Raw genomic sequence first — 14853 nt, 5'->3', positions numbered from 1 at the left:
CTGGTACAGCTTTTGTTGGGGCACCCTGTAGCTTCATACCCAATGGGCTATTCCTGTTGAAATCCATACACCCCTATCGAATATACGACCTTAACCTTCCACACAAGGAGTGTGAATTTCAAATGTGGTTACCTGAATGGGTGACTCCACACTCTCTGTGTTGAAAATTAAGGTCAAGTCTTCCATAAGGGGTGCACAGATTTCAACTGGAATAGCACAAGGACCCAGTGATTCACCCATATGTTCCTTTAAGCAGCCTTTCAGACAACAAACACAACATAAAATACAACAAATCTTATTCTTATTCTTATTTATTTCTGTGTATAAAAAGCACTAAGTGCCAAACTGCAATGTATATGGCATGTTTTTTTTAAATGAGGAGGAAAAAAACCTTTTGTACGTATATCTACTTATAATAGGCAAGATCAAGTTTTTACCTATATGCCCAAATGATGTCAAATTCTGACTTCATTTCTTTTCTGACATGGAATAGTTCAAATTTGACAGAGTGATATAATGAATACCATTGAATAGACAGGGCCCAGGGGTAGGCAATATTTGTTTATATAACAATAGGAAAGAAAATTCTTGTCCAGCTGTTGAAAAGTACAAACTATTCAACAGCTCATGTCAATGCCATCGCATATTCGCTGTCGTAGTGCACATTAGAATATGACCGTTGTTAGGTCAACTGGCTCACTCTTTCTTTGTTACGAACCACTGATCAAAATGATCACAACACAAAGCCTATGGCATATCATAATTCGGAATAGGTGTATGAGTCTAGGCTTGAACCACTAGCCAATGGATACAAACATGCACTACGTCAGCAAATAGAAAGCAACCAAAGAAGACAAACTCATGCAGTTTCGACATACAAAATAATAAAGTGTCTGTTTCCAATTAGTATAAAAACCTCTCGCCATAAATACCAGACCATGATTAGCGATTGTTCAATTCCATCCTCAGCTCTATCGTACGACAATCCCTCTTTCAAACTCACCTCATCTAACATCAAACTACAACATCTCTCCTCTGGCTTCATCCTTTCTACCTTCTCTTTAATACATCAAAACTATCACTGTTGGGTAACTTAAAAGACTTACGTAAAAGTTGATAACATTTTAGTGATTGGTAATATAAAGTAGTTGAAAATATATTATCTAAATGCGTATACCTTTGGACCTTTTTCTTCTGTTTTTATACTGTGTAATTTGTAACTTGAAGAATGTGTAGCACAGCCCTTTCATTAATTTGTTTTCATAAATAATTATTTCTCTCGATGATAGATCTATCAATCCAATATTAATTTATTGGCATACTTAACTAACGCATTTGCTTTTTCCTTTTGAGCCTGAAAACAATTTACTGCAACTTTCAAATCTTGGGTAACATTGATTTAAATGTACGCTGTGACATCAATATTTAGTCAATTGCTACAAATGAGGTGTCAAAATGTGCAGAAATAAATTCTGGTTCCAACGCATTTTACAGATTTGTAATACAATCACCAGTTTTTGAATAATGGTCATTATTTAAGGGGGGTTAGTTACTTTTTTGAGATGCTTACATCATCAGTACACCTGTCAAAGCTGGTCTCATATTACATTTCTTTTTCCTCATTGATCATCTTTTTGTAGCACATTGTGTTCTATAAGTCTTCACTAGTTCTGCTATTGTATACACATCATCAGGAGAAGTCCTGCAACAGCCTCCAATATATCTGGCACCAAGCTGAATCCACTCTGGTATTAAACTTTGAAAATTCATCTTCTCACCCTCGCCACTCCATCTGAAAAATAATTGAATTTAATTTTAACCAGTTTTGTTATGATACCAACTTGAATTCTGCATAGCAACAAAGAATATTTTGTAAAAATTTTCTGGCAAAACCGAGTGAAAGGAATATGTGTCCATCCACATCAAAATGATGCAAATGTTAATTGCTTCATGTTTCTTTCTGACATCCATGATTTTGTATACAATTTTCAAACACATTTTTTTATGTTTTAAAGTTCAGGTGTATTTGTTTTCATCTCAATTCACATCGATGTTACAGAAAATTGAAAATGCAAGATAAAGAATACATTACTACAAGCTTTTCACAACATTGCTAGCCCCTGGTAAAAAATAAGAGTAAACTTTGAATAAGCATGCAGTAAAATTAAAGTTTGCCAGACACAATATGCAGATACACGCCATTCCATAAGCAATAGCATATTGACCCTTCGCAGGAATCTGCAACCTTGCTCGCAAAAAATGCATTTTTGTTTTTGCAGCTTTCTAGCAATGCGCTATAGGCGTTTGCTAAGTGAATGCTGCAATTATTGCGTCAAATGGCACATACTTAGGGGTTAGAACCTCATTTTGAAATGACCAAGCAAAGGGTCAATATAAACCTGGAAGAGGTTAGTGTAGTGTCACATGTGTGTATGGGTGGTGGTGTGGGGCAGTGGCGTAGCCAGTGGCGCCCGCTCATCATGAACCGTCAGTACATCAAAGGGCGTCGCTACACTATGGACCTTGTGCATGTTGAAGAAACAAAGTACATGTTGGTCCAACATTGTCCAATCTTCAGTGGCATAACTAGACATTTTCATTGGGGGGGACAAGCGGGGAAAACAAAATAAATGAGGGGCATGCATCGTTCATGCTGTTTGGGTTTGTAAGCATGTCAACAACGTCGTGCCGCACTGGGTGACGGGGGGCATCATACTCACCCACTATCAATCCACTGCTCACCACTGTTTGGACAGCTTACATATGGACCTTTGTAATTGCTGTGTTCCCTAGCTTGTTTAAGTAATGGTGTAATGTACCGAGGGGCGCAGCAATTGACACCAATGGCTATTAGTTGTTCACAATGACTGATTGATGAAACTGCTGCAGAAAACATGTCTCCATAGCATGTGTGTTGCTCATCCTACATTGATAATAGGAAAAGGTAAGAAAAACAAAGATTCAGAGTCAATCCTTGAAGTTTATGTATTATCTTGTATTTCATTTAATACTTTATGGTACATAAACACCAAGGGATGCAATCACTTTGATAAAGGTTGTATTTCACATAGCTAGCTGACTTGAGTGCTGGCTGGCAATCTACACAAACTTTACATCTTTTAGAAACATTATACTGTCACTTAAGGATATACACAATAAAATACCACCATGTAAATCATCGATACACATAGTTATATACGAAGTAGTAAACCTGCAAATGTGTGTCTCAAACCCATTAGCTCAATTGATAAAGCGCCAGATTTTGGTACAATTTCATGTTTTCAAAAGCACTTGATAGTAAGCAGATATGCTAACTATAGAGTTTTTACGGTATTTACTTCAATATTCAAGATTTTGTAAGTCTGAGAAAGGCACTTGATAGTAAGCAGATATGTTAACTATAGAGTTTTTATGGTATTTACTTCAATATTCAAGATTTTGTGAGTCTGAGAAAGGAACAATGATCAGCAGTCATCAGAAGCACTGTTTTTAATTCTCTGCCATGATTATAGTAATACAACACCCCAACACGCATGGGACACTCACCTTACATGAAAATGTAAGAAATGCTTTGACACTGGAGAATTCATTAGCAAGTAACTCCACAATGGCCTTGGCTTCTTTCCCAGCCGGTATAGTTTCTATAGCTAGTAGATCCACACCAGCATTAACTAATGCCTGAATTCGTGGTCTGTGCCAATTCTGTAAGTCCTGTACAAAAAACATTGTTTAAGATGGAAAAGGTCTTAGACATAAAGAGAAAGTTTTCTCCATACAGCCTGTTATTGGTTGGCATCGGGTAATTAGCAAAAATAACTTTGCTAGTTACCCGATGCCAACCAATAACAGGCTGCTACATTTGATGTAACATGTCTTTGTTATAATATTATCTATTCCCATTCTATTTCCAGTCATGTTTAACTTCCAATGAATGTTTGATGACATAAAATGGATAATATATGACCAGATATTCTACATAACATATTATCACTTTGCACGTCATAACAAAATTTGTTAGAAGTTAAAATATTACTTGAAATAGAATGGGAATAGATTAAATAACAAAGACATGTTACATTCAATGTTCTACATTGCATTCTCAGAGTCTCTATGGCCCTTAATGGACATGCAGGCTGGAATACTTTGTCTACAAAACAGAATGTATCTTTTACAAAACAAATTTTGAAAAATGGCATCAATGTTCTGTTCATTTTGGTTGGTTACTTTGTTCTTTTCACTTACTTGAAATGACATAGAGTCCACATACTTTCCATGGTATTCAGAAGCATCATGCTGACAGGCACCATAAGGTCCAACTGATCCAGACACTTGAGGTTTCTCTATTCCTTAGAAATTGAAAAAAAAATATCATCAAATTCACCAAAGTTGACTTTACAGAAATGGAAATTTAAGGCTCAAATTATTAAACTGTATCTTTAATAGTTAAAAAGAAATAACTATTTTAGGATATAGCTAGCTCTAAACTTATACGTCACATGTGTGATGTATATGAAATGGAACATTTGGAAAAATCACTCTACACCATTATGTGTTGCGACCGACGGATTGTAAAGCTCCAAAATATAGTGAGCAACTCCATGATTGAAATGAGTAAAACAAACAACACCATGTATATAGGGAATACAAACCCACACACAAACTCACCCTGTTTAGAGTTGCTCTGCCAATATTCATCTACAGCATCCTGTGCAAGCTTGACAGCTGCTGTCATTAGCTCAATAGATTTGTCAGCAGACATACCTGCATGCTGACTTAGCCCGTCAATGCTGGCCTATATTATGCACAAAAGATAAACACTGTTTCAAGAAAACATATAGTGACCAAACAAAGCTTAACAAACTGAAGCTTTTTTACAAACTGAGGTACAAAGCAAGGCTGCAAAACCAAGAACAATTTCTGATGCTTCTGACATAGCGAGGAGGTACATTAACATAGCGGGTAGGCATACATCTCACTTCTAATGTGAGAATACAAAGACCTCTGTATTTATGCATGTGTCTTTTTTATCCTTGCTTTGCACCATATGGAAACTCTTGCTTTGTATGCATGGCGGGGTAGTGAGGGAGAGAGAGCTCTGGGAAGGCTGTCGGCTGGAATTAATTCCTCAATCGACAATTTTTGTACTGGTAGACGTGGCTTCAATTTTTCTATCACATATCCAAAATCGCCAAAATCCACCCTGGGCAAAAATATCTACAGGCATTTGAAAATCACTATTTTACAGTAAAAATACACAAATCACGAACGTTTCTGACTGTTAAGCCGCATTTACGCAAACATGGTTAACGCGTCCACGCTTACTGTTTTGTATTTGCGTGCGCGCAACAAGTGAGCGTGTTGGCGTTGCATACTGCGTAAACCAGAGCGTCGCGTCACACACAACACAACAACACTACGAAGTCGGTGTCTAATTGATCGACACCTTGTGTAAGTTTTACCTGTCATACCTGAATTAAAATGTCCCCATTTGTTGAATGGATATAAAAAAAAATACATATTCAAGTAATACATTTAATGTATAAAATACATTGATGTCATTCACCAATTAATTGTAATTAAGCTTAGTCATTAAACCTAGACCTATACGTCATTATAGTATAGGCGTACTAAACGTCTAATCAATTTAGACCTTATATAGGTCTATAAATAAGCCCATAGGTCTTAACACTTGCGGCCTAAATAAATACAAACTTATCAGAATGGTCACCAAGAATGTATATTGTTTTCTGTGGAAAAAGTATAGGACTTTGTTATGAAAGAGATATTAAAGTATAGGCCTACATGGTATAGGCCAGACTAGATCGGTATATCAGACATTACAAGAAGCCTACAAGTTAGGCCCTACAACGGAAATTAATAGTTATCTAAACCTAAGTATCTCCGTGGATTGGCTTTCTCTCATTTCCCTCTTTTCCATGCACATTCCGCTTTTTAACCAGTTGGTTCGATAACCATTTAGTTAATTCCTAATAAGTCTAAAACCATTTGGTCTAATAACCTTTTGGTCTCACAATTGGTCTAATAACCCATTTGATCTATATACAAACCATTTGGTCCGACAAGCATTTAGTCAGCTAACAGATTGGTCCAGGCATACTAACTGGGTGGTCTATAAGCCTATTTATATGCAATTATTTTGCTAATGCAATAGATTTATCGTGTTTTTATACTTTTTATTTTCCTAATGTACACTTTTTCCTAATGTAGGCCTATAATATAACTGACTGCCTTTTAGTAATAGTCATTGTATACCTGCATGCACATGCTTATACACCTGTGATATCGCATTTGTTTGATAATTATTAGGCCTATACCATAATCCATGACTATAGGCCTAAATGATGATCTGTTGATTAAAATAATCATTGGCAATATTATCCGATATCAGTTTAATAGGTACTTATGGTAATTAATGTTATTTTGTTCGGGAAGAAATGTAGGCAAGAGTTATTAAATGTGAACGTAGCCTATTGGGTCATTATATTGATTTGATTGAAATGTTATCGCTCCATGAAATTGAGTCACTGACAATGATGGCGGATTATCATTAAAACAACCTTGCTCAAATATTATTTTATTTCTAAACGAAAGTTGACGGAACTTAGTTTAACCTATAGCTTTAATACATTTATTTGTAGATTTGTATAGGATTGAAGTAAAACACGTTTAGATTTTTATGATTGATAAATCCAGTTTCTACTCTATTAGACTTTCACCATCTTGACACCGTGCTTCACGAGGGAAAAGGTCAATCGGGACACAGGCTACCGTACTACACGCTACCCTGGACCCTGTGCCTGGACATAGTTATAGGCCTACGATCCACGTAAAAGAACCAAATATCATGGAAGGTTCTGTGATCACATATAGGCCTAGCCAAATTAGATGGGCCCTACCCCTGGCCCCGGGGGCCTACCTCTCAGAACAAATAACTAGGCCCTAAGCCCTTGTCTTTTTCCAGACATATCATTTTGTATACGCTAGATTATTCATAAGAAATAAAAAAGCAGCTCTTCCTCTTTTTTGTTTTTAAAAACCCGGACTAGAGCCGAGGACGAGAAACATGTTTTTTCCCTAATAATAGACCTAGTGGGGTATCGTAGTGTAGGTGCATAACATAATTATTATTAGACTAATACTAAATCTGACACCTTCAAACAGCGTGCCTTGAAATATCTTGTAAGCTAAAAATCCGGGCTAAAAATATGCTGAAGATCCAAATTAACAACCGCATTTCATTGGTAAAACAAACGTAAACAGTCCGCCGTCAATAAATGGCAAAATATATTATGCAATCAATGCTGCGAGCCGTGTGTCAGCGGAAGGATAATTAGGCCTATAATAAAATGTGATTCAGCGTGGACAACGGTGTATGCGCAGTATACGCAATTTGACGCGCATGTATCAGCGCGTAATGCCGTCGCGATAGCCGATGCGACCACGCTTCGCAAAAGTATTTTTTATTTACCTCTTGGAATTAAACTTGCTCAGAGTTAAAATAAGTGCAATTTTCAAAGGCTTGTAAATTTTTTGGCCCAAAGTAGTTTTTAGTCGATTTTTGTTATACAATATTACAATATATTCTACACCCATTGGTACAAAAATCGTCGACTGAGGAATTAATTCTACCTAAACTGCGTTCACTCCCCGACTAGGGTAGGGGTGTGGGGGGATTGAAATTACAAATTTATAATAATTTATGTATTGCTATATGTTTTTGTTATTGAATTATTCCATGTATATCACATGTTGTGAATGATATATATTTCCTAATTCGCCCAGCTTAAACTATTTTTGATTGCGCAGACCCCACTTTTTCCCCCTTACCCCCACCTGCAATAGAAACATAATCTAATTAATGACTGAAATACCAGACACTTGGGGAACACCGCTCTTCTTGGACAGCTGCGGACATTGCTCGGACAACAGACATACTTACATATCATGGAGGCAAGAGACAAAACATTGTTCTACATACCTTGAAGAATCATTTATGATATGAAATGCTATATGTACATCATCTGGACTGTACACTGATTTACCTGTGGAGCCAATCTCAAAGCAGGAAAGCAAGAAAAAAGCTCAGCAAATTTAGTTTTGTTAAACCTTGCCTCTTGTAGTATCTGTGAAAATCACACTATTGGAAGAAAGCAGTCAATGCTCATCTCTCTCGCCCCACTCAACTTACCCGGCAAATGGCTTTGCATAAATTATGCAAATGGGGTCACTGCTAACAATAGAAAATCTCATTTCTGTCATGACATAGCAACATATCCCTTGTAAGGTTTGTTTACCTGATATGTTCCTGTTTCAATGATATCGGCACCACTTTCCAAGAAACTGTAAGAAAATAAGAAAACCATTACGACTACTCTATCAAAAATAAAGTGATACAATATGTCACTCTACATGTTCGGGTTGAGTCACTGAATATCATCAAAGTAAGTTGTCTCATTTTCCTCAAGTTATGACCTGATACAGCTCTGTTGGTATTTAAGTTAATTTAAGCCATTGAGATATTAAAATGATAGTCAGAAAGTCAAAAACTTTTATTTTATAATTTCCTGTAACACTAGCTAATGCCATCATTTTCTTCACTATATATAAGCTACATTCTTCCTTACTACATAATCTAATTACTTCTGGGTTGAGGATTATTCCATTCTTTGCCAAAGAGCATGGTGGTAATACATTTTCTCTGGGATTAAATATGAAATGATATCAATGATGTTATTGCCCATTGTGCATACTCTGGGTATTGCATTTAAGCTTAAAACTCTGATTTAATTAATTTGTGCACAATTGATAGATTTTCACATCTGATCTTTTTAGTCACCGTACTCCCTCTGTTTGTACTTACTTTAGATTGCGGTTAACATGCTTAACACGGTTGTCAATGGATGAGATTGTCGGATTTCTGGCCTGTAAAGTGTGCTGAGGCTTGTGGATCAACGTTTAGGCGTTGTGCCTGTGCGTAGCGCACTATAAATCACAGCGCTTTTTTTTAAAACTAAAATTGGCTATGATGTAATGCATCTTTAAATGGATCTGTCTTGTGATTGATCGCCCAGATCTCGTTATGGTATAAATCCTCCGGGCACCTGCCATTACCTTTAGTAACTACAATGCAGCCCTTTGTGTTGGCGGGAACATTAAACTCTCAGTAGGTGCATGAGCGCGTCTTGTACTTCCAGGCTTTGTGCTTGCGGTTAAATTGGATTGATAAACAAGTATGATTGACAGTGTGTATGTTAGGGACTTTGCCCAATCAAAGTCCCGTTTAAAATGCAATGTACATGTCGATTTTTAACTCGGGCTTTCACGATTAAGGGGGTACTACACCCTTCGATAAATTTATGACTATTTTTGCACTTTTTCAAAACTAATAACACACTGGTAACAAAAGTTATATATTATAGGGGCAAGGAATCCAGTTACTACACTGAAATTTCAGTGACCCAAGACAAACGGTTTGTTATTTATGATAAGAAATGAGGTACCGCTAGGATGTACCTCATTTCCTATTATATTTACTGAATCGCTTGTCTTGAGTCACTGAAATTTCAGTGTAGTAATTGGATTCCTTGCCCCAATAATATACATAACTTTGTTACCAGTGTGTTATTAGTTTTTGAGAAAAATACAAAAATAGTCACAAATTTACCACAGGGGTGTAGTACCCCCTTAATAAAGGTAGATTCTAAAATCAGAATTCTTCAGTATTGAAGTGCCATTATAATTATGCCATTATGATATGTTGCATTCAATAATATAAGCCTACGTATACTTTACTTTTACGGTCACTAATATAATTATAATAAACTTTTTAATAAACCATTTAATACTAGTATTTTGATGTAATGTAATAAATATCAGTATAATTTCCAGTTCAACTGAATGTGTTCATCATGATTAATAACATGTTTTTATTTATCAAAAATCGACTATGGCATAGTCTATTCAACACACCGACCTGGTGTGTACATTCTTGACTGCTGCTGGATTTGTGAGCAGCACTCTTGCACTCCATAGTGGATCATCCTGTGTTGGAAGAGAAAATAACATCGTTGAATAGATTCATCCGGTTTGCTTTAGAACAGTAACATTTTGGATTTTTGTTTGACAAAACCATGATAAGAAATAAAGTACCGCTAGGATGTACCTTATTTCCTATCATATATACAGAACTGCTTGTCTTCAGTCACTGAAATTTCATTGTAGTAATTGGATTCCTTGCCCCAATAATATACATAACTTTTGTTACCAGTGTGTTATTATTTTTTGAGAAAAATACAAAAATAGTCACAAATTTACCACAGGGGTGTAGTACCCCCTTAAGATGCAGTTGTCCAACTGCTTACTCAGGATAAATATTTTCTTCCTATCTGAGCTCCCTGATCAGGGCCGTCGCTAGAGGGGGGTATGGGGTGTGACACCCCCTCAATACACAATTTTGTCTGCAAAATTTGACTGCTGTCGTCAAAACCATGTGACTGTCGGCAAATGTAGTCAAAGGTATGTGTGATTGTCGGCAAATTGTGAGAGCCATATAAAAGATTAATGTGTTACGAAATTGTGTTGTTGTATAGACCTACTGTTAATGGTATAGTAGTTACTAGTTACAAAGAAAACAATTTTGACTCCTACCCACCCCCCCCCCCCACTTTTTAGATTTCTGAGCGCCGTCCTGGCTTTAAAAAAATTACAAAAAATTGCCATCTGCAAACCATACTCTACACCCCCCGAATCATATGGTCTAGTGACGCCCCTGTCCCTGACATGCCTTGGGACTTCAAAACAAAATAAAACACATCTTATTTGAGAAATCTGTAGGTTGCGTTGCTGGCAGAGCTATCTCTAATTGTGAAAATGAATAAGTGTCTTCTAGGAGCAAACTGCAATTATCTGATACGGTACAATGATATATCACTTACATTAATGGAAATTCCAGCTCTTTCAAGTTCAGTGGCCAAACCTCCATCTAAAACTTTCACATCCATATTTGTGCACAAAATATTACCTGGAGAAAGATATATTATAACACAAACAGTAACACAACATTACTTATTTTGGCATCTGAAAAAACTTCTTATTTCTCTCATAACTCCAGTCATATACTCTTTTCTTACCATGTTATGAACAAAAATCTGTGGATATTAAAGTGGTGGACGTAGTAAAAACTTCCGCACCCCTACTACCATGTGTCTCGACCCGCGCGTCGCCGTTCCCTCAGATTTAGCATTATGCTACAAAACAAATTCTGCAGATGCATTTATCGTGAAAATGCGTCTGCTGCAGTTATTTTGCCGAGATTACGATGGATAATAACACACATATTTGACATTTTATGAAACAAAATGTTATAAATGGAGTGTTAAAAAGAAAATTAGAATAATATAGGCCTAAATGTAGACTGATTGAACAGTATCCTCCAATAAAATCAGGTACCGGTAAGCAAAATATTAAGCTTATTTACCATGCCGGCCAGCACGCTAAAGTCTGGTACTGGTGTGTTTTGACTTTTGCTTTTACGTTTTACCGTGATAGTGAAAATATTTATGAGGTATAGTAAAACAAATTCAACATGTTCCATTTCGGGGAAGTATTCAAAACTAGTGGTCCCTCGGTATTGGATGATTTGACTACTTCCCCTCAAAACATGTTGTATTTGTATACCGGTACTGTTCTACATGTGCATATGAAATTATTTTTACGGGCAATTCTTCGAAAAATATGTCCAATAGCTTCTGAAGAAGATCATTTCAAAATCAAATTAACAAATGCTTATCATATTTACTAACATCCAAAATGATATTATGAGTGATTTAGTTTTTTAGCTGAAACAACACCCCCCTCCATAATTTTGGAGACAATTTACCCAAGTGAATTCAAGTTGCCTGTAAAATGTCAATCCAAAATTGGGAGCTAAATTCCTTCCTTCCTGCCTTCAAAAGTAGATAGATATAAAAATAGAAATTTTGAAAAAAGGACCCATCCATAGATCTACCAAAATTGGCCTACAAAAGGGGGTCTTTGATAGGCCGAAAATGCTACCCATGTTTGCAGCACGTCCCTGTATGGTCATTTGTACCGAGTACCCCCACCCCGACGCGACCTTATATTCGTATAGTACAGTGACATCAACATGCTTTTTCAAACCACCGTCCACCCTTGATGACCTATTAACCTATATAATGCTCTGCGATTCAATACTGGGACCAGTAAAAAACACACACTATATGTTTTGTACGTGATTCAAATCAGAATCTGAATTCCATTTACAAAATTTGCATCGTCCAGTCACAATATGCCATCAGCGCGCGCATATTAATTATTTTGAACAAGGTTGGATGGTATACGATCGATGTCGATGGGTACGATGCAAGAGCCTAAAACCTCAAGTAATTTAACATTCATAAATGTTTTAAATTAATAAACAGTCTGTGATTTTTAATAACCTTCTGCATTTTTTTAAGCTTACTGAAAAATAATAAGCTTACTCTTTAAATCATGATCATGAAATCCAAATCATATTCTAGAATTGCCCGCACGCAAGTAGAGATATTTATGTATGCAAGTTGCATATTTACTTACGGGTTAGTAAATTTTAACCTAATCGCATTTAAATAATAATTAAACTACATACATTCATCAACGCAAATCCAATCAGTCAACATCAATCAATCAGCTGATGAGGCACTAAACACAGCCCGTGGTAAAAAAAATTCCAACCAATCCGCATGTGGCACGCAAGATATTTATACTTACTTGTTAGCGATTGGTCAGTTTCCAGCAAACTTTTCTTAGCAAGAAAAGAAAGGAGTGCGGGCCCGGGGTGCGGGCCCGAGTGAGCCCCTGGGGTGAGCCCGGGGAGTGAGGGGTACTTCTCGATTTTGAATTGGGTACATGTAAGGATGTGCGGCTGGGACTATAGTCCAGGAGCAAGATCCCACAGGGGGGCCTAAATAAGGACTTGGTTCACCCTCCTCCACTACATAGGGCCTACAAGGTTTGACACCATAGGTAGTTAGTATGGACCCTCTAGATCACTGCTAGGTAGGTAGTGGACTCAAATTGTGGTATCACTTTTTTTTACAGGTCATTTTATGTATGGACGTATAATCGCATAAAATCACCAAAAATAGGACAAAATTAAGGGGTAGGGGAGATATAAATTCCAAGAACTCAACTTTTACTCGTGATTTTGAATTCATTTTGGTATCAATATGTAGCTAAATGATTTTCCTAACTTTCTAGTATTATTTTTAAACAAAAACAGGTTTCATTTGAGCATATTTGGAAGTATATAGTCCATAAATGAGTGGTAATCTGATTTTTTAAACCATATGTGTAAAGTTTGACATTGGCCTCAAATCTCACAACTATACCAGTTTATATTTTCAAAATTGATTCAGTTTCCATTTTTAATTTTTTAATTTAAATTTTAATGTTTTATTTTGTTTTTAATGTTAAGCATATCAAGGGAAACATTATTGTATAACAGTTCCAATCATTATAATATGTATGAGTTCGTTAGGGTGTCTGTGGGACGAGGTGTGTGTGTGTGTGGGGGGGGGGGGCTGCTGGGTGTACATAGGGTTTGTGTGGGGGTGAGGGGTGATTTTAAAGCAAAGCGACCATTATTTGTCAGGTAGATACACAGTATTTGTGAGGAAAAGGTAACTATTCTATGTCTAACAGCATAAATAAATATGACAATATTAAGGGGTAGGGGAAATATAAACTGCCACAACTCAACTTTTACTCATGAAAATGAATTCATCTTGGTATCAAAATGTATTTAAGTGATTGTTCTAACTTTCTAGTATTATTTCAAAGCAAAGCGATCATTAGTTGTCAGGTAGATACACAGTAACTGTGAGGAAAGGGTAAATATTCTATGTCTAACAGCGTAAATATGACAATATTATGGGGTAGGGGAAATGTAAACTGCCATAACTCAACTTTTACTCATGAAAATGAATTCATCTTGGTGTCAAAATATATCCAAGTGATTGGTCTAGCTTTCTAGTATTATTTTAAAGCAAAGCGACCATTATTTGTCAGGCAGTATATACAGAAACTGTGAGGAAAAGGTAATTTTTCTATGTCTAACAGCGTAAAATGACAATATTAAGGGGTAGGGAAATATATAACTGCCATAACTCAACTTTTACTCATGAAAATGAATTCATCTTGGTATCAAAATGTATCTGATTGGCTGTTCTAACTTTCTATAAACAACGCGATCATTAGTTGTCAGGTAGATACACAGAAACTGTCAGAAGAAGTCATTTTCTATATCTAGCAGCGTAATGGACCGTTCACAAACACTTGTAAGGGGGAGGGGCCTGATGCAAAAAAATTTCATCGCAAAATATTCTTTCGAGCCCCCCCTTTACAGACCTCAAAATTGTAGGGCCCCTTTTGACATGAAAATTATGGGTCAACCCCATAGAAAATCATATAAACTCAATTTTTCCAGGAAAATTTTTGATCATTTTTTTCCAGGCCCCCCCCTTAGGAGGGTCAAAAATGTTCAGACCCCCCTTTTGGCATCAGGCCCCCCTTACAAGTGTTTGTGAACGGTCCCTAAATATGACAATATCAAGGTAGGGGAAATATAAACTCCCATAACTCAACTTTTACTCTTGATAATGAATTCATCGAACGTTCTGGTATCATTAGTTGTTATGTAGATACAAAGGAAATGTGAGAAAAACTTCCATGTGTAACAGTGTCAAATATGATAATATTAAGGGTAGGGGAAATATTACCATAACTCAACTTTGGCTGCATTAACTGTGAAGGGGAACACAGGAATACAAATCG

The 14853-nt window shown here is 36.4% G+C and overlaps 1 protein-coding gene across 2 annotated transcripts; it reads right to left on the bottom strand.

The window, feature by feature from the left end:
* Positions 1-298: 298 nt before the first annotated feature.
* On the bottom strand, positions 299-12713 carry LOC140161320 (uncharacterized). 2 transcript variants are annotated; one of them, XM_072184799.1, is made up of 9 exons: positions 12668-12713; positions 10956-11041; positions 9995-10062; positions 8316-8361; positions 4666-4792; positions 4243-4346; positions 3547-3711; positions 2721-2923; positions 299-1792 (listed from the first exon to the last, which is right to left on the bottom strand). In XM_072184799.1, exons 1-9 carry the CDS (start codon positions 12696-12698, stop codon positions 1627-1629), a joined length of 996 nt encoding a protein of 331 aa, XP_072040900.1. In that variant the 5' UTR covers positions 12699-12713; the 3' UTR covers positions 299-1626. The 2 variants fall into 2 exon arrangements, with proteins under 2 accessions (XP_072040900.1, XP_072040901.1); XM_072184800.1 differs by lacking the exon at positions 12668-12713 and adding an exon at positions 12616-12634 and having other exon boundaries at positions 300-1792.
* Between the last annotated feature and the right edge of the window lie 2140 nt (positions 12714-14853).

This window comes from Amphiura filiformis, chromosome 9 (genome assembly GCF_039555335.1).
Source record: "Amphiura filiformis chromosome 9, Afil_fr2py, whole genome shotgun sequence".
NCBI classification, from domain to species: domain Eukaryota; kingdom Metazoa; phylum Echinodermata; class Ophiuroidea; order Amphilepidida; family Amphiuridae; genus Amphiura; species Amphiura filiformis.
Note: the sequence above shows the minus strand (reverse complement) of the source record. Positions and strands in the feature narration are given on the sequence as shown.

Excerpts from the sequence above, each read along its gene's own strand:
- LOC140161320 (XM_072184799.1), bottom strand. The coding sequence starts at position 12,698 with ATGTTGACTGATTGGATTTGCGTTGATGAAT. Across the intron at positions 4,347-4,665 it reads GCAGAGCAACTCTAAACAGG|GAATAGAGAAACCTCAAGTG; the intron begins GTGAGTTTGTGT and ends TCAATTTCTAAG. Across the intron at positions 3,712-4,242 it reads TGGACTCTATGTCATTTCAA|GACTTACAGAATTGGCACAG; the intron begins GTAAGTGAAAAG and ends TTTTTTGTACAG.